We start from the raw sequence: 24672 nt of genomic DNA on the forward strand, positions 1-24672 counted from the left end.
GGTAGTGAGTGATCAGTCATTATGAAGTGTTTGGCCCTGTTTGGCCTAGCTCAGACTCTAGATTGGATATTTTTTAGTACCACATTTATAGTACCACTTTCACCTGGCACAAGTGGGCAGTGTGGAGTGGTGTGGTGTTGGGCCATGGTCTGGAGAAGTGCCCTCTCCAGACCATGAATGTAGCATTTACTAAGGTGAAAGAAACGCAAATGCCTCCTTCCCAAGCCGTACCTGAAGGCAGCGTTCAAGAGAATACCCTTGTTCAAACTCTCCTGAACTTGAATGCAGCATCTTCTGTTGAAAGAATTGCCCTCTCTTTGTAGAAATCCATACTATTACGCCACAGTAATGGCTAGTCCGTATTGACTTGATTATGCTTAGTTCGGTGTGGTATCACGCACCGAAAATAGCCGACCTCCAAGCATTGTGACCTCCAAGCATATTTTCACCAAAAGGCCCTTTTAGAAATGTTAGCCCCTGCCTCTAACATTCTCTGCATGTCTCTGCATACTACTGTACACACACACACACACACACACACACACACACACACACACACACACACACACACACACACACACACACACACACACAAACACACTGCAGATACGCAAATGCACATTTGTATGGACAGACACTTTCATTCATACAAACATTGTCATAGAGGCGTGTTTGTGTGCGTGTGCGTGCTTGTGTGTGCAGGGTTGTCGCACCAAATTCTGGGCCCTGGGTACAAGGATTCACTGTGGGCCCCCCGCTTTAACTTTTTCAAAAATAGCAGATATAAGCTTGTAGATCTGCTGTTTTTGAAAAATATTGTGTTTCTATGTCAGTGGTGCTGAAACCTTTTCATGTGAAGGACCCCCAAAATGATATGTATTATTTGGCCACGGACCCCCATCTCAAAACATTTAGTTCCAGGGGGACCCCCAGAAGCAACATTTGAGTTACAAATTTTCGCTTAAAAAATGCATATTTTCAAAAATAACAGATCTACAAGATCGCAGCGCGGCACCGAGTGCCGCGCTGTGAGCTTGTATATCTGCTATTTTTCAATAGTTAAAGCATAAAATAAGGAAGGCCCCTCCACCTTGGGCCCTAGTAACTCAGTCCCATGTTCCCCCCCTTGTGACGCCCCTGTGTGTGTGTGTGTGTGTGTGTGTGTGTGTGTGTGTGTGTGTGTGTGTGTGTGTGTGTGTGTGTGTGTGTGTGTGTGTGTGTGTGTGTGTGTGTGTGTGTGTGTGTGTGTGTGTGTGTGTGTGTGTGTGTGTGTGTGTGTCATGTATTCATTCATGTGTAAACAGCTCCTCCTCTGTCCACCTCCTCTCTGTGGGAGGAGGAGAGGAGAGCAGGGAGGAAGTGGAGGCGGGCGGGGTTAAAGGTCACTGACTGAATCAACACAAATTACAGCCGCGATGATCCGCGTGTAAGCTATGGTCCATAGAAAACAGGCCGTTTTGACCAAACAAGCGATATGGGAAAAGAAGCGGAGATGTATCCATGATTCTGCAGCTAGGATGAATACAATGAATACAATACAATACAATGGAAGTTGCCGGATGTAGTGTTCCACGAGGCATCATGGGAAATGTAGTTTTTTCACTCATTCCCAGCCACCGCAGCGTGGGGGTTATCGGTTACCATGGTAACAGTTAACAGGTCTCTGAACGTGATAACGGGGCGGCACTCCACGGGGGGGGGGGGGATCGTTATCACGTGTGTGGACGTGTTAGGCATCCCATGTGTTAAAGGACAACTCCTCCCTAAAACACTTCTAGGCTCATATTCCTACTTAAACTGATCCAAAAAGACTGTCCACCCAGCAGCTCTCATAGCATAGAGTGGATCCTATAAGCCTATCGCTTTTACAATATTTTTTGTGGTCAAAAGTGTTTTTATTTTTCATGAATGTGATACTGGTTGTCATTACGAACCCATCCATGTCATCGTTTTCCCACACAAGCCCTCACACTCTGCTAATCAGATGTTATGCTTTTATGTGTTTTGCCAAGAACCGGAAAAGATGCCCTGTGATTGGCCAGTACAGTCACTTTGATTGGCACCTGTGCCGAATGCTCACCCCAAAACATTATTTATGAGATTGTGGTGGCTTGTCTTGGACAATCAAGGCATGGATGTGTTTGTAATGACAACTAGTAACACATTCATGAAAAAGAAAATCACTTTTGAACACAACAAATAATGTAAAAGTAATAGGCTTATAGGTTCCACTCCATGGTATGACAGCTGCTGGGTTCTGCTGGGGAAACTGGACAACAGAGCATGTGAGCGGAGCGCGAGCGGAGCGGGGAGTGGAGCGGGCCGTTTTTGACGTGAGCGTGAGCGAGCGACTTTTCAAATGGGCCTGAGCGGCTTTGGAGCGAGGATTTTCCTCCGCTCCGTGGAGCGCCGACCTCCTCCGCTCCAAACCGATCCTGTTGGGGCCGCGCGCCGCATGTTTCCAACAAAACAGAGCCGTCGCGTCACATGCAGTAGGCTACTAGTGGCAGTGAAGCCATGTCGGCACGCGGAGAGGAGAACAGACAGAGAATACCCTTTATCACGATTTCACTCAAGTCAAATGTATTTATATCATCCACACAGGCACACACGTAGGCTATGTTTATAATAAATAGCCTACCTTGTGTCAGTTAAGTTATATATCACCAGCTAGGGGTGGATATTGGCAAGAATCTTGCGATGCAATACGTATCACGATACTTGGGTCACGATGCAATAGTATCACGATATATTGCGAATCTTTGCGATACGATACTATTGCGATATATCAGCTTTAAAAGCTGAAGACGCTGCTCTAATGTTGTTTTCGTCGTTCGCAGCCATTTTCTCGAGAGACCTCACTCACTGAACCGTGGGAAGGGGAAGTAGCTAGTAGAATGATGTAAAGCAACATCTAGAGGCAGCGGAGTGTCAGAACCGGACTTCTACCATTGGTTCCTATGCATGGGAACATATTTTATTTTCTTCAAAGTATCGTGATACTACGGCCTGAAGTATCGATACAGTATTGGCAAATAAACTATCGGGATGTATTGCCATATCGATTATATTGCCCACCCCTATCACCAGCCACGAGTCGCCTCCCTCTCTCGGTTGTGGTGATTAATCAGTAACCAACTGGATTTAATATTGCCCGTTTTATTCAAAAATACAATGCCTTAGATTAGATGGCGTCTTTTGTAACAGTGAAGGCAGGTCTCCATCAAGCCGAAGCTCACGTTACCGCAGGCATTTGTGTTGGGAACACATGTTGTGGCAAAGCAAAGGAGAAAGTGTTTCGCATCGTAGCAAAATCCTTTTTTTTTTTTTTTTTTTTTTTTTTTTCATTTTGGCTGCTGACTCTGATTGACGACCCTGAGCGGAGTGTGGAGCGAGCGCGGAGCGAGAAATGCGAAAATGAAGTTGAGCGGCGGAGCGGCGGGGAGCGGAGCGGTGCCGTGGCCGACCAGAGCGACGAGCGAGCGGGACAAGAGCCCTCAGGAGCGTGGAGCGGCTTTCGTTCCCGCTCCACTCCGCTCACATGCTCTGCTGGACAACAGGGGCATTTCTGCCTAATAGACCCCATGGACAGTCTTTTGGGATCAATATAAGTAGGAACATTCTAGAGAGGAGTTGTCCTTTAATATAGTATAACTAGTGCCAATTGCCAAATCCCTTTGGGAAAAATAGACATTCTAGAACCATACAACATTTGAGCTTGCTATCAGGATTCCTATAAAAAAAATAGCAAAAGAAATAGCAGATGTGATGTACAAGCTTAAAACGTGATACATGGAGACGCGTTGCGAGCCTGTACATTTCGTCGTTGTCGGGTGGAAACCTATGTCCAAAACCGTTTGTTTTGTAGTTAGTTTAAAATGATTTAAACTAGTGAAAACAGCCGTTGTGCGCTTGTAGATCAGCTGTTTTCACTATTTTTGTGCGACGGCCATATGATGAAGCAATGCTTTACTTTGCAAAAATATGTACAAATTTGAAACTTGGAGATACAAGGTTTCTGCCCGACAGTGACGATATGCTAGACATTAATCCCCCCCCCCCCCCCACAGACACCTGTTCTCCGCCCCCCACAGAGGGGCGGGGTCGGAGGAGGACGGGCGCGGCTACCCGGACACGGTGGCGGTGACCTTCGACCCGAGCAGCGGCTGGCTGTCGTGCGTGTACAACGACCACAGCGTGTACGTGTGGGACGTACGGGAGCCCCGGAGGACCAAGAAGGTCTTCTCCGCCCTGTTCCACTCCGCCTGCGTCTGGAGTCTGGAGGTAACACGCACGCACGCACGCACGCACGCACGCACACACACACACACACACACACACACACACACACACACACACACACACACACACACACACACACACACACACACACACACACGGGCATTAACGACTTGTGATTTTTGCAAGTCGACTCGACTCAGTAAAAAGTTGAGTTGAAGTCGACTTTATCGTTTGATGACGTCATCACATCACACACGACCCCCCAATTATTTTAGGGGGTCCCCAGATGATTAACTTAATGTGCAACATTGTTTTCTCACTCAACTGTAAACAAACCAACATAAATTTTAAGTGTATAGAGGGTATATTCACATTTCTAAAGTGCCAATTTAAGGACTTTTTAATACCTCTAAAATTACAAATTAAACATTGTCCAAATTGTCAAATATAGAGGCAGAAATTGTGAAAATAGCAGATCTACATGCTCACAATGCCTAACGCGAGGCGTTGTGAGCATGTAGATCTGCTATTTTCACAATAGAACCATGTTATACCAAATGTAATGTAGCACTGTAATATTGGATCATTCCGTTCTTGACAATAAGCAATCCTACTGTTTGAATGCTGTACAGACGCACACATGGAGCAAAAATAATGATAGATTTTTTCAACTTCGACTTTCAACTTTCTCTGGTGGGAGTCGACTTGTGTAATGAAGTCGACTTGTCGACTTTTTCGTTTATGCCCTAGGGGGTTGTGTGTGTACCGTTGCATGTGACTATGCAGACTAGGCCAGGCCAGTACGCCACCCGCATGCTTCGTCACATGAGGGGACACATGTAATCTGCACTCATGATAGAGAGGTGGGCCCTTGAGGAGACCCATGTAATCTGCACACATGATAGAGAGGTGGGCCCCTGAGGGGACCCATGTAATCTGCACACATGATGAGAGAGGTGGGCCCCTGAGGGGACCCATGTAATCTGCACACATGATAGAGAGGTGGGCCCCTGAGGAGACCCATGTAATCTGCACACATGATAGAGAGGTGGGCCCCTGAGGAGACCCATGTAATCTGCACACATGATAGAGAGGTGGGCCCCTGAGGAGACCCATGTAATCTGCACACATGATAGAGAGGTGGGCCCCTGAGGGGACACATGTAATCTGCACACATGATAGAGAGGTGGGCCCCTGAGGAGACCCATGTAATCTGCACACATGATAGAGAGGTGGGCCCCTGAGGGGACCCATGTAATCTGCACACATGATAGAGAGGTGGGCCCCTGAGGAGACCCATGTAATCTGCACACATGATAGAGAGGTGGGCCCCTGAGGAGACCCATGTAATCTGCACACATGATGAGAGAGGTGGGCCCCTGCCAGTGTTGTTTTTGACAGCTAGTTAGTCTAATTTTAGTCAACTAAATATCATAAGATTTTAGGCGACTAAATCTACAGTTGATTTAGTCTACTAAAATGTATTTTGGCAGGCCTTGGTGGAATCGTAAAGACTGATTTTACACTTGTTTGTGTGCTGAAAATAGCCGATCTACAAGCACGCAACACCTGAGAGCAACCAAACATAAAATGACTCTCTTCTCCACTTGTTCCTCCCTAACGTTTTAGTCTAGTTTTTAGTTTGTTGATGAAATTGACCATATATTTTGTCTTAGTTTTAGTCATCACGGCTTAATGTTTATTTAGTTTTTATATAGTGTTTGTCAGTGAAAAAAACGCAGTCAACAAAAAGATTTCGTCATAGTTTTAGTCGACGAAATCAACACTGGCCCCTGCCTGCAGCACACTGATATAAATATCGTCCGAACGACCGTAACAGCAACGTTGACATCGGTTAACGGTATCGGCCAGAATTGTCACATTATGCGTAGGGACACCAAGCTTTAAACCATGATGTCTGGTACATAAGGGTCCCGCGACCGCAGTTTTCCCGGTGAACCTAAGCGCAACGGTGGGGGCGCGGGAGTGTGGGGAACACGGCGATGATAAAGACGTTATATAGCTTTATGTATTGAGAGGCACGCTTCCAATTGCAAGATATTTAAAAGGGGCCATGATGATAACCTCTTCTTCCCACTACTAGACTAAGGATTTATATTGTCTGTGTTATTGTTTACAACCAGAATTATTCATGTGTGGCAAGATCGTGGTTCTAGTTTTACTAGTAGGTTAATGTAGGCTTAGAAGCTTTTTCAGAAGTTAATTTAATGTTTTCCATTTCCTTTCTAATCTTGCGCTAATTCGCCAGGTTTTAAGAACTAGTAGGCTTTTCAGAAGTTAATTGAATGTTTTCCATTTAATGATTTCCTTTATCCTCATCTTGCGCTAATGTACGCAACTGTTTTCGCCAGGTTTTAAGGTCTTATTTTAGTTGTTTCTCATAAGCTCGCGACCCTCCTTGCCCATCGGCCCCCACCGTTGCGCTTAGGTTCACCGGGAAAACTGCGGTCGCAAGTGTCCCGCTGCTGTGTTGACAGTCACATCTCCTTTGCTCATGTTATGGATTCCATCACCAACACATGAACACACATAACCACAACCCGACATGCCTGTTACCTGTAATACCATGTTAAGGGCATTAACCTAGGTCACGCTAGTGGACGTCTTAATTGGCATGAAGTGACCTTTAACCATTTTTTAAGGCCATGTTTCTTATTTGTGACCTGATTCACAGGTGGGGGTTTCCCAATGGAACCGCCTTGCATAATTCCCTTGAAATTGACTTCTAATTTTTCACATTTCAAGCAGTGGCGTCAGTTCAGAAAAAGCTAAGGTATGGCAACATGACTAGGCGCGCGTGCAAGACACCAGTCATGTTGCCATACCTTAGCAACAGGCATGATACATTTATTTTAAGAAGTACATTACATTTTTTTCCCCGTTTCTACGGTTTCTTGGGCTGGATATGGCAGCCGGAACGGTTGTTCAAGTGCAGCTAAACTTGGCAATGTGACACAATTAACAATGATGAATTGCACCTGTACCATTTTGTCAAGATGGGGAGAATACAAGTGTGGAGAATATCATTATAATACCTTGTTAAAGTGACCATTTTGTGACCTTTTCTGATTTATTTTTTTGTATTTAATAATTTTAATTTCCCCCAAAAATGTATAGAAATCAATGACAAATTTTATCGAAAAAACACAGCCTGCTCACTTATTCGGAGCGTGTCAGGAGTCACCAGAAAAAAGGACAGGTGTTTTAATTGAATCTATCGTGGATAAAATGGAGTTTCAAGTTATAATGGGTTTGTATAGGAAGGTCCTGGAAGTGGCAAAATGGGGGGGGGGGAAATGAATATCAAATATCTAAATACAGAATGAAGAAATTCAAAAACTGTCCTGGGTGTTCATAAAAGCCTGATTAGACGATAAAATAGTTTCTTTGAAAGTGAAATATCCCTGTAAGTTGTGGTAAGGGCTGTAGGTTTTATGTCATTTTAAAGATATATGTGTTTCTCTCTCCTCTCAGGTGTATCCAGAAGGAGGAGGGGGTCAGTCGGCCCCTCCCCCAGGCTCCTTCCTCACCTGTTCATCAGACAACACCATCAGGCTGTGGAACACGGACGCTCACAGCACCGCCCTGTGTCGCAACATCATCAGCCATGTAAGACGCACGCACGCACACACACACACACACACACACACACACACACACACACACACACACACACACACACACACACTAGGGCATTCACCAAATATTCGAATATCAAAGTCACTTTGTTCACCGAAGTCAAATATTCGCTTATTTTTATTTTTGTATTGTTTTGTCTTTAAAAATATATACATTTCTTCATGGTTTATAAAGCTTGGCTTGATAGGAAGTCATAAGAACCCTGACAATATTCGCCTCTTGCTTACTTAATATTTGACAGTTTGGCCAGTTTGGCCAGTCCTGTCGAATATTCGACTATTCGAATACTTTGAGGTTGAATAATTTGAATACTAAAAATCACTATTCGTGAATGCCCTAACACACACACACACACACACACACACACACACACACACACACACACACACACACACACACACACACACACACACACACACACGTTTTATTCTAGTTTTAGTTGACTAAATATCATATGATTTTAGTCGACTACGTCATCTGCAGTTGATTTGGCGGACAGAATGTATTTTAGGCCTTGGTGGTGTCATAATGCCTGATTTGGTTGCATGCTGGAAATAGCTCGCAACGGGTTGCGTGGTGAGCTTGTAGATCAGCTAATATCAGAGCGCAACACGTCCTGAGCGCAAGCATAGCGCAAAACATAAACTGGATCTCTTCTCCACTAGTCCCTCCCTAACATTTTAGTGTATTTTTATTTTATTTGTTGTTGTAAAAATTGTCAATACGTCTTTAGTCAAGATAGCTTATGTTTCTTAGTTTTTATGTCGTTTTCGTTCAGGAAAAAAGGTAGTCGACGAACATTTTTGTCATCGTTTTAGTCGACGAAATAACAGTAACACAGACAGACTAGGACATTAACTCTCCCCACGCTTCGAACGATAACGCTCGCCCCATTTTTTACAGAACGTCGATGCCAATACGGCGCTCGTTCGGTTCGTTCGTCTGATGACTGTAAGCTGATGAGGCGTCGCGCGGCCGTTTACTGTAAACACATTTTCCGCTGTGATGGTGTAAAAAATCCATTATGCGTTAGATCAACGGAGAACAATTCACTTCCTTGTTGATTTCCTCTGGCCCGGAGGCTCTGTAGCCAGTGACTGCTCTGAATGTACGGCAACACATAGCAGGACAATTCACATTCATTCTCGCATGACGCCGCCCTCTGCTGCCTGGCAGACCAAAGTGCACTATTGCACAACCAAAAAAAATAAAAATAAATAAAAAAATGTCTGTCTGTCTATCTACTATAACGTCGCAAAGGTAAGCCGCTTTTTGATGGCGCCAGACCCAATAAATAAATAAATGATCTGGCAGTAGGAGAGTTAACGAAAAAGTCAACAAGCCGACTCAGTCGACTTCATTACACAAGTCGACTCACACCAGAGAAAGTTGAAGTAAAAAAAAAATATATACTTTCTATTGTGATAATAGCAGATCTACATGCTCGCGAGGCGTTGTGAGCATGTAGATCGGCTATTTTCACAATTTCAGCCTCTATATTTGACAATTTGTAATGTTTAATTTGCCATTTTAGAGGTATTAAAAAGTCCTTAAATTGGCACTTTAGAAATGTGAAGATACCCTCTATACACTTAAACTTTATGTTGGTTTGTTTACAGTTGAGTGAGAAAACAATGTTTCACATTAAGTTAATCATCTGAGGACGCCCCAAAATAATTGGGGTGTCGTGTGTGATGTGAGGACGTCATCAAACGATAAAGTCGACTTCAACTCAACTTTTTACTGAGTCGAGTCGACTTGCAAGAATCACAAGTCGTTAATGTCCTAAGACAGACACACATATACATCATCTCTGTCTGTCTCTCTGTCATCAGGACCTCCAGAAGATCATCTACGTGGACAACAACCTCTCGGGTCTGCTGGACGTGGAGTGCGTGGGTGTGGGCGGGGGATCCAACCCCGCGGAGAAGGGGGCGGGGCAGGAAGGGGGCGGGGCCTCGGACACCAGGGCGGGGATCAGGACCCTGAAGGTCAGCCCTGACGGGCGACACCTGGCCTCCGGAGACCGCATGGGAATACTGAGGTAGAGCATCACTCCTAATGGAAGACTTTTACATGGCATTATGTACTTAAAGTGCAGGTGCCATGATTTTCCCGTCTATAAAACATGATTATCTACTATTATGATTATACTAGGAGGAAGAATTTTTCCAAAAAAGTGTACAGAAAGAGTTTAAATGTTGTTTTTATGTGGCCACACCCACCAGTTAATTGGTATGAGTGGTTGTCATGGTGGGTGGTGGTGACCCAGCTGAAGTTAGCCACACCCACTTGTGTTGGGTGAATGGTAATTAGGGGAGTTGATTCTCTGATGTAATAAGTACATCAGAGGACGTCTGGAACGTTTGGAACGGCACGTCTGACCCAGCAGGTGGCATCCTCCAACTAAAAACCCAAATGAAAAGAGAATGCATAATTGCTCATAACAACCACACCAGGGGGTCTAATGAAGTACTGTCAACCTCCTAGACACATGAAAACCAGAAAAGGTACAAAACTATGGCACCACCTCTTTAATGGATCCCCAAGGTCTCTCTACTTGGTCTACAGTTCGGTATTGATTGGGGTTTATCTGATATCTTGTTGGCCAAGGCAAATTTGAAGAGTTTTGGGACACTGTGCGGCCCTCACACCTGTACTATCTGTCAGTCCTTGTCCCTTTCATGCCCACATATGGAGATCCCTGATGTCATCAGTATATGGGCATGCCCATCCTTTTGTGCCCATATAGAGCTGACTGGTTTGTTTGCGCCTTATGATGTGTGTGTGTGTGTGTGTGTGTGTGTGTGTGTGTGTGTGTGTGTGTGTGTGTGTGTGTGTGTGTGTGTGTGTGTGTGTGTGTGTGTGTGTGTGTGTGTGTGTGTGTTAGGATCCATGATGTGGAGAGCATGGAGGAGATACTCAACGTTCAAGCTCACGACTCTGAGATCCTCTGTCTGGAATACACTAAACCTGAGACTGGTAATGCACACACACACACACACACACACACACACACACACACACACACACACACACACAGTTCGATTTGTGCGTCTTGTCGCATGCGGTAAAAAACTCATCACTCCTTTTATGACTCCTTTTTGGATCCGCAGCGCCGATTCCGCACAGCCTTGCACACCAAATCCAATGCGTTTTATTAATGCCGCAAACGGAAAAAAAACCGCAACTGTCCTGTGTGCAAAGGGCTTTATTGCTTATCTCACACAGGACTTCTCTCTCTCTCTCTCTCTCTCTCTCTCTCTCTCTCTCTCTCTCTCTCTCTCTCTCTCTCTCTCTCTCTGTCTCTCTCAGGGGTCAGTCTGCTAGCCACAGCCTCCAGAGACAGGTTGATCCATGTGTTGGATGCAGACAGAGAGTACAGACTGGTGCAGACCATGGATGAACACTCTTCCTCCATCACGGCCGTGAGATTCGCTGGTGAGTCCGCTTATGGATGAGTACTCAACCCCAGTACTTGAGTCAATGTATAGAATAGATCAGTGTTTCTCAAACCTTTACATTTCAAGGTCTCCCCTTAACTCTGACAGCAGAGTTAATCAGTCAAAAGAAAGACGTGAGCGAGATGCAGAAACGGAAGCATGGAACATGGAGGCCAAGGACGCAATCCTAATGCTTCTCGATCAACATGACAGAACGCGACAAAAGCTGGTCGAAATAGAAACACAATGAAGAAAAAATAGCTTCCACATCTTTAATTGTGTTGAAAAAATATATTGGATATGTGAGAGTTGTGTTTTCTTCTTCCTGTCTTGTCAACCAATGAGAGCTGTGTTTTTATCCTCCCTGTCTTGGCAGCCAATGAGGGGAAGCTCAGGTTGATCAGCTGTGGAGCCGATAAAAGCATCTACTTCCGCACCGCTCAGAAGGTATCGATTACTCCTCTCCTCTCCTCTCCTCTCCTCTCCTCTCCTCTCCTCTCCCCTCCCCTTAGGGAAATGCTTTTCCATATTTTAACATTTTAAAGGAGCTATAGTCAACTTTTTCTTGAAAAACGGATGCTAAAATAAAAATAATATTTATAAAAATATTATTTATTTATAAAAAATATATTTATAAAAAAATAAGCTTCATATATGTGTTTCTATAAAAAAATTACCACAAAAAGTGTAAAATAATGATAACATAATCATTTTGGCCATAGTCAGACCAACACTTTGTTTACATTCTAGTCAGACTAGGATGTAAACAAAGTGTCGGCCCTACAATGAAAAAGTTGACTATAGCTCCTTTAACGCAATATTTGATCATACTACAGAGTCACACAAAAGGAGCAGAATCGCGAGCTCTCGCTTGTAGATCTGCTACTTTTACTGTTTTAGAATCCTGATCCTGAACAGTTTTTAGACATAATGCAGCAGGGATGTGCAGAGATTGTTAGGCAGGGGCTGACATTTTTAGATGGGGCTTTTGGTGAAAATAATGAAAATAGCAGACTTCCAGGCTCACAACACGTCGGCTATTTTCGGTACTTGATTGATACCACACTAAACTAAGCGTATCCAAGTCGATACAGGAGATGTGGCGTAACGGCATAGATTCCTACAGAGAAGGCAATTCTTTCAACATAAGATGCTGCATTCAAGTTCTGGAGAGTTTGGACAAGGCAATTCTCTTGAATGCTGCATTCAGGTATGGCATGGAAAGAGGGCATTTGCTTTTCTTTCACCATGGTGAAAACTGCATTGATGGTCTGGAGAGGGCACTTTTTATAGATGGATAAAAGGACAGGGGCTCAAGCCCCCTTTGATGTCTGTATGTGCACGTGCCTGATATGTGGTTTCCACCCTACAGAGACTATATAAAGTAAGAGTAGTTATGTGTTGAGCTGATCTCCTGGTTAAACACTGTTCCAGTGTGTCCCACTTACTGAGCCTCTTGTCCCTGGAGCTTTGAACAGGGAGGGACTCCACTCCTCTCCTCTCCTCTCCTCTCCTCTCCTCTCCTCTCCTCTCCTCTCCTCTCCTCACAAGATTTTGTGAAAAAAGAAGAAAAATTAAATCTAAATCATTCTAGATTTTTCACAAAGCAATAGTATCCAACAGCAGTAGATCTACAAGCTCCACAGCGCCGTGGGTCGGCTTGTACAGTTGGAGGTGGTCTCCCTACTCTTCCATAGAGCATCGCAGCGGAAGTGGTTTACTGGTGCCACTTAAAATATCCCATTCATTTTCCCCATAGACTTTTACAAAAATATTTATAACAATTATGTTAAGCCTAGAACCAAGCCATACAGGATTGGTTCTGCAGTGAATCATGAACATGAAACCTTTGTTTCTATGAAAAGAACATTGTGAAACATTGTGTAGTATATCAAATAATGTAATATTAAAATATGTTAGGATCAAAGGTTTTGTGGTCATGATCCACTGCCATCTTGGATGGCTTGGTTCTAGGCTTAACATAATTGTTATAAATATTTTTGTAAAAGTCTGTGGGGAAAATGAATGGGAGATTTTAAGAGGCACCAGTAAACCGTTATGCTCTATTGAGACATTGTGTATACCCTGGTGTCGGTGTGACACCTACTGGCTGACAGTAGTGTTGCACCAAGAACCAGGGCTTCTGTTTTTACAGATTCAAATCCCCAGGCAAGACCTGAAACACATTTCAGCCTTAAAGAGAGAGTAAGGGATATGTATATATTCTGATAATGTAGTTTGTAGATCAGAGGTGGGCAACTTTGATGATGGCGAGGGCCACTATATTTCCAACTTCACTCCAGAGGGCCACATTGCATATTGCAACGTCCTACTTTGTCATTCTAGTATCTCATACCAAAGAAGCAAAAATAGCAGATCTACAAGCTCAGCGCGATGCATTTTGAGCTTGTAGATCTGCTATTTTTGCTTCTTTTGAATTGGAATCCTGAATTATTTGGTTATTTTTGAATTGGAATCCTGAGATGTAACATTTTGAATTAATTTCAAACGCATTTAGTTATATACTCATGTTAACTTTATGAACCTAAATACAAATACATTGGACATAAGAAAAATACATTAATACTACTATACTAGTCATTAAGCTACTAATATAGACTGACGGAATTAAAGCAGGTCATGTTTGGAATTATAACAGCTTAAATCAGTAATATATCAATATTCTGGTATTAACCTGCAGGCCGCAGGTAGTGAAGGTGGGGGCCGCATGTGGCCCCTGGGCCGCCAGTTGACCATAGGGTTGCCACCTTTCAGAAATTGAAATAAGGAACACCTCTTCCGGGCACGCGGTGCATGCGTTCCGTGCGCGTGGCACAGCCGCCGGCCGGCGAAAAAATGCAGTCCCAAACCCATGAAATGCATAGAATAGTTATAACTATAACACACAACATGGTATAACCTATATTGTTTTGCAGTTTGAAGTGGCCAATTGTTTCTAAAATATGAAAAGTTAATTTTGTATGAAATAAAGCAATGTATGAATGATTTGAACCTGGCTCTTGTATTGGGTCACTTGGTGGTCAGTAAAGAGAAGGTAGTCAAGAAACCATTAAGTTATATACTTAAAGTTTAAAGTGCTTTATTAGCAACGAAGATTAAACATGTTTTACTTTAGGCTGAATAGGCTTCACTAGCCTAAACCTGAGCAACTTTACAGAAATAAGAGCCCAAAATACTTATAATAGTCAGATTTGGCAACACTGCATGGTATTTTATCCAACCTAGCCCAACATGGCTTATATTATCAGACCTGGCAACTGCATGTTATTTTTCTCCACTTGGCAAGCAACCTTCACTGACGCTGTCAAGCCACGGGTTTGTTTCTTCCCACTCGCGTCTGTACCTTTGTAGGCTTCTGTCCTTTTTTGAGGTGGTGGAGTATTGTATTCAGACGACATTTTTAAAGCGTGCGGTCACCGCGGTGTGCATCTGGAGGAAGTTCAGTGATCTCACTGACTGTAACTAGGCAACGGTGATTGACAGCGACATGCAGTGCATGAGCAGAGAGCAGAGAGGAGAGGACAGGAGAGCGTAGAGCGCTGCGCGCACCACAGCGACTTTTGCTGTCTTTTCCTGTGTTTTATTTCATTCATTATTGTTAAATTCTGTGTTGAGGTTGGTGTGACAGACCTTTATGGGGCATTTGGTTAAATACGGAACAAACCGCGTTCCGTATTGGTTCAATACGGAACGCATCTTTTAATTGTCCAATACGGAACGATTCCGTATTATACGGAACGGGTGGCAACCCTAGTTGACCATGTATGTTGTAGATCGTCTGTTTCCACATTGTCTGAAGAGGTTTCTTTCCATTTCCTGAAAAGTAACATACAAGGTTTCTACCCCACGCGACAATATTTAAGTACATGAATGTTTTTTTACAGCCCACAGCCCACACAGGGCATTGTGGGCCCTGTATGGAGCAAACATAGTGAAAATAGGAGATCTACAAGCTCACAACCCCCTCCCCTCCGTAGCAGAATGTTTGAAGTCTTCCTCTTCTACTTCCTAGATGTTTTGACCTGTCTGTGGTGTTGTTGTTGTTCTTCTTCTTCTGTGGTTTTTATCAGACGGAGGAGGGTCTGGAGTTCCGGAGGACTCAGCACGTGGTGAGGAAGACCACCCTGTATGACATGGACGTCGACGCAACCAGGAAGTACGCTGCCATTGGCTGTCAGGACCGCAGCCTCAGGTCAGGACTGTGTGTGTGTGTGTGTGTGTGTGTGTGTGTGTGTGTGTGTGTGTGTGTGTGTGTGTGTGTGTGTGTGTGTGTGTGTGTGTGTGTGTGTGTGTGTGTGTGCGCGTGCGTGCGTGCGTGCGTGCGCTCACAATATAGTAAGACACACCTAAATATACATTACTACTGATTTTATTTGGTGATATGATATCTAAAAAAAGAAAAAAAAATCTAAATAAACCAAGGCCTTATTTCCATAGTGGGAAAAAAGCACAAAACAAGACAAACTAGAAAAAGGGCTTGTGAGTTGTGGCATTATGTGCAAAGTGGCCCTCCCACAAACTTTGAAAGTCAATCTTAGTCAAACAAAATGGAAAAAAAAACACAGATACGTCTTTGTTCCAATTTGGTTAAAGGAGTAGTTCACCCCCAAAATGACTTTTTTTTCCTATTGTTTACTCATGCCATGGAGAGTAGAGTTCAATAATATTTTTTGGTTTTTGTCACATTCCTAAGACAAAAATGTGATAACAATAAATTTACCCGAAACGGGTCCCCATCCGGAATCAATGGGGGTAAATTTACTCGAATCAAAATTTTGTCTTAGGAATGTGACAAAAACCAAAAAACATTATTGAACTCTACTCTCCATGAGTAATCAATAGAGAAAAATCATTTTGGGGGTGAACTACTCCTTTAAGATTTGGACAAAATCGGTAGGAGTAGCAAAGTTTCATGCAAATCAAACCCTGCGTTTGTTATATGAGGCATTTTGTTCATTTTGTTCATTTTGTTAGGTGCCGTATGTACTATGTACAGTATATAGTTTGGTCCTTCATCCTGTACTATTCATTCCTTGCTTTGTTCAGTTTGTGGGTCCTATTGTTATTGCTTATATTCCAGTATGGCTGTGCTGTGGTGTATTTATTTTTGTTCATCTCTGTTACCATCTCTTTAGAATAACAGCATACATTCTATATTGGTTTTAACGGTTCTGTTGGTCCATTGAATGTATTGTACTTTATGGTAGTAGTTACATGTACATTGCTCATGATGGCATGGTGTTGCACTTCTCACTTGTCATTATTGGTGTCGTGGTTGCCAGTTAGGTCACTGGTCAACTGACCTAGCACCGACTAGTACAGGTGTGTCCATTGTGATGCGAAGACCTTTTTTGTCATGGTCACAATGATATCGACCTGTTCCTCTAAATATTTACAGTATCCACGGGTTTCCAACGCCCCATAGTGCATTGCGCAGACGTTGTACCGAGCTTCTGACGCCGCAGCCGAGTGTGATTTACAAGCTCACAACGGGCTGCAACTGCGACGCGACGTGAGCTTGTATGTCTGCTGTTAAACCGGAGGTGTGGTCCAAATAATCTCCAGTAAACTCCTGCGGAAACAGGTGGACAGGATGTAGTTGTTGTACATTTTTAAACAGAAGGCTATACATTGAAAGTAAAAGTGGGTGAGTTGATTCTTGAGCTCACAGGTACAACTCCTTACAGTAAAGCCACACTGTGCTGTCTACTTTTAAGTGTGATTTGCTGCCACCTTGTGGTGTTGTGTGTGTTATGTGCTTTAGCCTAATTAGTAATGGTACACCTGGCTGGTCAGGCTCACCAGGTGAGTTGATTAGGGATTATCTTAGTTTCTGAGCCAGTTCAGCTCAGACCAGCACTCTGTTAAGAGCACACTGATGCAATATTGAACCTTTCTCTCAAGCCTTGGACAGGATAAGTCTGTAAGTTCAAGTTGTGTTTATTTGTTTTGATCTGGCTCTTAAAGCTTAAAACCATAAGTTTGTTAAGATCTATAATAATTATTTGTGTAATTTTAATTGAATGTAACTACTAACTAGTACATATACTACTACAGTTGCTCAATTTGCACATTGTGATGCATGTTTTTGAATTTTGACACAAATGTTTGTTTTCTATTTCTGTATTTTCAGTTTTACAAATTAATTGTGACCAGTAAAGAGACTAATTCAAGCCACTGCCTGGAGCTTTATTGGGAGCAATTCTTCTAGCCATGCTTGATAAAGAGGTCCGATTTGAGGCTCTGTCTGCCCTTCTGGGAGCTGATGTTATACCTCGGGATAGATTCTCTACAAAGACTGCCATTACTCCTTCGGATTTTGTCTGCGGTATCCTCCTTGGTCCCAATGTGTTAACTGCGTCAACATACGATCTGCGTCCATGCGATGCCGTTAAGAGAGAGTTTTTTGTGGAGATTGACAATTTTTTTGATCCACGTTATGACTTTGATTTCACTGATTTCTCCCCTGAGTCGACTCCATGCTCAAGAGGCGGGGAATCCTACGACCGGCCCTGGGGATGGTACCGAATGGCCCTGAAGGTTTTGGACAAGTACCCCGATGGCAACACCTGGCTGGGTCCAAACGGCTGGAGGTCTCACTCTACTCCTGGAGAATGGCCTGTCTCCTATCACGGCACCAGCATAGACGGAGCCAAAATCATCATCCAGTCTCACTACAAGGCAGGAGCTGGGGCTGTGTACGGGCGAGGTGTTTATTCTACACCGCATCTCAGCAAGGCAGAGGGGTACACCATAGAGTTCACATCCAAAAAGAATGGCAAAAAGTACCGGGTCATCATGCAGAACTGGATAAACCCGCTAAAGAGAGAGATACGTCAATATGATCGATACTGGCTGGTTCCTGTTGCTGAACATCTCTCTTCCCAGCAGGAGAGAGAGATTGTGGAAGGTGCAATTCGACCCTACGGCATCCTGATCCAAGAGGCCACTGCAATGCCTTAATGCATAGATGCTTTAGAAAAAGCTGTTCACATGATTATTCTGCTAAAGAATGTTTTGTCTATGATATGGTGAGTGACAGCAAGTTGAGAAATACAGCAGCCCTTACTGTTTGTTTAAACTGCTTTGTTTTATGATTTATTCATATTGGCTGATTAATAGGAGTTAATGATTAATAACTATTTGTTTTCAAAATCTTTTTTCTTAAATGAATACATAAAGTATGAAGAAAAATAAAATCTCACACAATGTTCCTTTTTCATTTTGTTCAAATTAAATACATAACAAACCAAAAGATATTGTAGTTGAGTGTTTTCTGTTTGTAATTTTGTAGCTACAAAAAAAACACATTTAACCTGCATATAGAAATGTCAGCCTTGCCTTCAGTCAAGGGGGGGAAAACCTTGATGTGGGGAAAAAGGGAGGGAGGGGGGGGGGAAATGCAAACAAGCCTGAGCCTATAATAAACAATAGTCCAGGTCAGGCAGGTCTATTGTTTTTATTTTTTAATTACATTTTTATTTGTATATATTGCCAGAGCTGGACCCAGAATGTTGTATCAATTACTGTAAATACAGTATGTACAACAACAACTTTCTCCACTCATAATGTCATGACTGGACAGCTGATTTTTCATCCTATTATGAAGATTTGTATCATTTTAAGTCATGTACTGTATGTACCCATGTCCAGTGTGTCCCGGTAGCTAGCTGTGGTCATTATGGCAGTTTGTATGAACTCTGATTCCCAGTGTAGCGGGCAGACAGTATTTTGTAGTATCTAGAGTGGACAATGCACGTCCCATTGGGAGGAGACCCCATAGCAGACCAATGACCAGAAGGCGGGATTAAAGGACCATTTCACCTCTGGGACAACCAGATCCTATTTTATTTTTTAGATATTTAACGTTTGAGCGCTTTGTAGCATGCTCAAATACGAAAATATCTAAAAACACAGATTGAACACAAAAAATAACTCAGGATTGTGTTGATCATGTCCGAAACAACAATAAAATAAGATCTGGTTGTCCCAGGTGAACTGGTCCTTTAAATGTCCTCACTGGCCTGGGAACGCCTTGGGATTTCCCAGGAGGAAGTGACAAATGTTGCTTGGAAAAGAGGAATCTGGAGCTCTCTGCTGAAACTGTTGGCCCCTGCAACCGACTCTGGATAATCGTTTGGAGATGGAGATATTACTGTATTTATGTCATGATCATGGCCTTTGCCAATGCCCAGTGTGTCCTGCTCTTGTCCAGTGTGTGCCTGTCCTCGCCCCTGTCCAGATTGGTTATACCTGGGTAACCCAGCTGAGACTGATTAATGTTTCAGTCTTTTTGGGCAGTATGAGATTTGTGCCTGAGATTTATTCCTCTACCTTCTGTATTTCCCCCTGAGGTTTCTGTATTTTCTATGCCCTATGTGCCCTTCTGTTCTATTTTTTGTCCCCTTCTGTGAGGTGTACCTTTGGTCTTGAGGGTGTAAATATCTAAAGTTGTCCCTTCCTTTAACCATTTACAGGAGTGAGGTAGGGCATACGTTTATGGAGTTTGAAGTTGCAACGGGTTTGTGTAGGAAGGGTAAAATGAATACATCTAAATACTGAATCAAGCCACTTAAAACAGACTAGTAGATCTATGTTAAAATGACCCCAAACATGTAAATACAAGGAAATACATTCAAAATCACTTCTCTTTAGACCAGTCTACTCTCACGGTACTTTCTTTTTCTCTGCCTCCCCATTCCCTCTGTTAGCTCCTGACCAAACCATCATGCATGCACGCTGTGTGTGTGTGTGTGTGTGCGTGCGTGCGTGCGTGCGTGCGTGCGTGTGTGTGTGTGTGTGTGTGTGTGTGAAAGTGAAGTGAAAGTAAAAGTGTGTTGATTCTTAAGTTATCGCTCAACACTCACAGATACAGTACGTTACAGTACAGCCACACAGTGACTACACTTGAAGATCCACACGCAGTAAAGGAGTAAATTCTTGTAGCCATGGTTGATCAAGAGGTCCGATTTGAAGCTCTGTCTGCCCTTCTGGGAGCTGACGTTAAACCTCTGGGCAATGTTTTATCTACAAAGACCGCCATTACTCCTTTGGATTTCCTCACCGGTACCGTCCTTGGTCACGATGTGTTAACTGCGTCAACACTAAGTCCTTGGGACTTAATCACCGCTCCCTTTGTGTTAACTAGGTCTTTGCTAGGCCTAGTTAACACATATCTTCGTCCTTACGATGCGGTTAAGAGAGAGTTTTTTGTGGACATGGATGAGTTTTTTGATCCACCGTACGATTTTGATTTCACTGATCATTCCTCTCAGTCAACCCCATGCTCAAGAGGCGGGGTATCCTACGAGCGGCCCAGGGGCTGGTACCGAATGGCCCTGAAGGTTTTGGACAAGTACCCCGATGGCAACACCTGGCTGGGTCCAGACGGCTGGAGGTCTCACTCTGCTCCTGGAGAATGGCCTGTCTCCTACCACGGCACCAGCATAGACGGAGCCAAAGGTATCATCCAGTCTCACTACAAGGCAGGAGCTGGGGCTGTGTACGGGCGAGGTGTTTATTCTACACCGCATCTCCGCTATGCTGAGCACTACACAGTCAATTTCAAATCCAAGAACGGCAACACGTACCGGGTCATCATGCAGAACCGGATAAACCCAGAAAAGAGAGAGATATGCAGTGGTAACCAAAACTACTGGCTGGTTCCTGTTGCTGAACATCTCTCTTCCCAGCAGGAGAGAAAGATTGTGGAAGGTTCCATTCGACCCTACGGCATCCTGATCCAAGAGACCACTTGAGAATCTTCAGCTTCACATAATTAAATGCCCAACTTCGATGATGGAGAGTTTTTTTTTGATTGATTGAAGACTTTATTAGAAGTTTGCATAGGAAAAGGTACAGTTTCATGACGGTACAGTTCACTGGTACAAGGTCTACTAAAAGGAGATCCATGAAAAGACTAAGCTTATTTCCACTGGAAACCATTGAAGTATCTCATATAACATTGAATGACAGACAAATAGAACACAGTACTATGCAGTAGATATGTAAAGAAAAACAAAAGAGGGCCACTATATTTCTCACTCAAGGGGGCCATATTGCATATTGTTGTAAAAAGTAAAAATAGGAGATCTATGTACGTAGATCTGCTATTTTTGCTTCTTTTGAATTGGAATCCTGATTTTTTTTTTATTGGAATCCTAAAATGTAACAATTTGATTTAATTTCAAATGTATTTAGTTATACTTTTATTAACTTAAATACCAATATGTTGGACATAAAAAATACTAAGATTTTAATACTACTATACTAGTCATTCAACTACTTGTATACTGTAGTGTAGATTGTAATTAAATCGGGAAATGTTTGGAAGGTTGGAATTGTAACAGCTGAAATCAATAATTATAAGTATATAAGTATTCTGATAGTAAGTGAAGGTGGCCCCCGGGCCACCAGTTGCCCATTTATGCCCTAATGCCTAATGCATAGGTGCTTTAGAAAAAGCTGTTCACGTGATTATTCTGCTAAAGATTGTGTTTTATATATGATATGGTGACTGGTGAGTGAGAATGACAGCAAGTTGAGGAATACAGCAGCCTTAACTGTTTGGTTAAAGTGCAGATGTTCTGATATTCTTTGTAATGGGTTGGTTTACATGATTTATTCACATTGGCTGATTGTTGTTAATAACTACCGATTGATATGGATCTAAACTTTCCAGGTTAACTAACAGCCATTTGTGTGTATAAATTATGTTTATAGATGGTTAATAGTGATTTTCACGGGTGTTTAAATCTTTTAATGATTTGTACTGCACGTTTATGACAGTGGACTGGAGTTGAGCAATAATTTTTCAAATAATTTGTATTTACTGGGTAATGTAGCCATTTGTATACTCTGTTATTAATGAATTGTTGATTTAATAAGCATTTTTGGAAGTTATACAATGTTACCTGTTACCTATCCACTATGCAAAGGCCTTTGTTTTGCTTTTGCCATTTTGTTCAAAATTATTGCATCAATTATAAAACAATTATTTTGTTTGAAAATGGTCCTGATGGCTTCTACATAAAATCTGAATGTGAATGCTTCTTTTCCTTTCTTTTGTTTTTGTTCAAAATAAATAAATTTAAAAAGAACAATTGTAGTTGAATGTTTTCTGTTTGTAATTGTTTAAGTGTTTAAATATTGTAGCTACAAAATACTTTTTAACACAGTATATTTTTATTTTACAATACATTTATTTAATTTAACTTATGTCACGCGATTTTTTGACTAATGATCAAATCTTAGATCAGCAACTTGAATCAGGGTGGAATGATTCTATAAGAAGAAAAAGAAAAATTGTAGAAGGGATTCGTTTTTTTTATTAAATCTACAATTCGTAATATCAAGAACACTATGGAGGTATACTAACTATAAAATAGCTTCACTCAATTTAAGTTAACAGAAGGAAACAAATTCAAAATCACTTCCCTTTAGACCATTCTGCTCTCTCACGGTACTTTCTTTGTCTCTGCCTCTCACCCTTCCTTATTAGCTCCTGCCCGAGCCAACATGCGTGTGTGTGGGTGGTCAGGTACTGAGGGCAGGCAAGGGGGGAAAGCCTTGAGGGAAATGGGAAAAACCACAGGCAGGATCATGCTCTAAAGTGGACAATTTTAAACTGTAGGTAGTTGGCTTGACTGAATACAGAGAACCATTACAGATAGGCCAATAGTGATGACTGTTAAAGGAAGGACAGCAAATGCATTTAATTTCTGGAAACAGAATTCCATGTCGGGAAGGTTTGTACCAATTACAGTAAATACAATATGTACAACTAGCAACTTCCACCACTCATGACATACCTTCATACCTAGACAGCTGCCTTTTTTTTTTTTTTTTAGTTTTTCCAATTTGAAATAATTTCTGATATTGATGTCTATATATATATGGACTAGTTTGTATGTCCTGCCCCCATCCATATTAGTGGCATCTGGGTAACCCAGCTGATACTGTTTATGTGACTGAGACTGTTTATGTGTTATTAGGTTTTTATTGGTCTGTATTCTGCATTTGCCACCTGAGTTTTTAGTCCTATTTTAGTCCTGACTCCTCTGTGAAGGAGTTACTTATGTGTGTTGTTTTTCCCTCTGTCCACGACTTTTCAGTACATGATCTGTTTTACCCCAAATTCTTTGTTCATGTGTTTTCCTGCATGTGGCTTCTACCTGTTGCTGAGGGTACTGTGACAATGTGAATATCTGATGTTGCCCCTTATCTGATGCCCTACCGAAAGCAAAAGTGTGTGGGCCATGAACTGCACCTACGTGTTTGATAAGATAAGAATTATGATACATAATTCTATGTTTGTGTATGACGCTCATATGACCATATAAGGTTATATATTATGAACTGAACTCACAGTATAGAGACCACATTTTGTGGATACTGTAAAGCTCAGGCTAATAGATTACGGGTCATAGTAACTTTGGTTGCCCCGACTGTAATCATGTTTTGATATACTGTGATACTATGATATAAGTCACGAGTGGTGGAAAATTACCAACACTACGTGTCACTTTCTTCCTGTTACTTCCTTGTTATGATATGGGAACGAATCAATAAGTTCCACGACTTCTTACTGTCATAAACTGTACTCTTTATATACTGTTCTCCTCCATCTGGGAGGAGAGAGAGAATTCTCACCCTGCCGCTAGTGGTGGGGAGAGAGAGATTTAGAACGCTACCACTATGGCAGCTCACTGTCTGTCTTCCTTGTCTGCTCCTCTCTTCAATACAGCAATCTAAGATCAGTCCTTTGGCTCTTTGTCTTATTTTCACTATGGATTTAGAGATCTATAATTTATTTATTAATTGGTCTTTTTGTATGAGTGTTGCAGAAACAATGCCTTCATCAGGGTGACTAAACAAAATTGCAGAACAAACATGGCTTTTGTAGGACATGATCACAGGCTCAATTACCATACAGATTGGTGGCAGGCAAAAAAAAACCACCAAGACAAGCCTTACAAAACCCACCATGAAAACCTAACATATACCACTTAAAAACACACACACACACACACACACGCGTGCACACGCGCACACACACACACACACACACACACACAAACACACACACACACACACACACACACACACACACACACACACACACACACACACACACACACACACACACACACACACACAAGAAACAAAAAACAGATAGGTGTTCCTTCCTCTCTTTTTTTCTGTCTTGGTAGTTGTTTGAGTTGAATTTGCTCAAAGTTAGCTTATACAGTAGCTTCCTTATAAAGAAACTGGGAAGGGTTACCTGCTGACTGAATACAGAGAACCA

At 42.4% G+C, this 24672-nt stretch overlaps 1 protein-coding gene across 1 annotated transcript in view; it reads left to right on the top strand.

The window, feature by feature from the left end:
- Positions 1–24672, top strand: part of LOC308305924 (mitogen-activated protein kinase-binding protein 1-like) — a gene marked incomplete at its 3' end in the record, with an annotated part of 134672 nt that overhangs the window by 77543 nt on the left and 32457 nt on the right. The window contains exons 10-16 of the mRNA XM_080750821.1: positions 4071–4284; positions 7738–7872; positions 9738–9946; positions 10793–10884; positions 11218–11343; positions 11722–11792; positions 15437–15558. Coding sequence (XP_080606947.1) covers positions 4071–4284; positions 7738–7872; positions 9738–9946; positions 10793–10884; positions 11218–11343; positions 11722–11792; positions 15437–15558 — 969 coding nt within the window. The remainder of the gene's footprint in view (positions 1–4070; positions 4285–7737; positions 7873–9737; positions 9947–10792; positions 10885–11217; positions 11344–11721; positions 11793–15436; positions 15559–24672) is intronic.

The sequence above is a fragment of the Nannobrachium achirus genome (genome assembly GCF_963921795.1).
Source record: "Nannobrachium achirus genome assembly, chromosome: 20".
Taxonomy (NCBI): Eukaryota; Metazoa; Chordata; class Actinopteri; order Myctophiformes; family Myctophidae; genus Nannobrachium; species Nannobrachium achirus.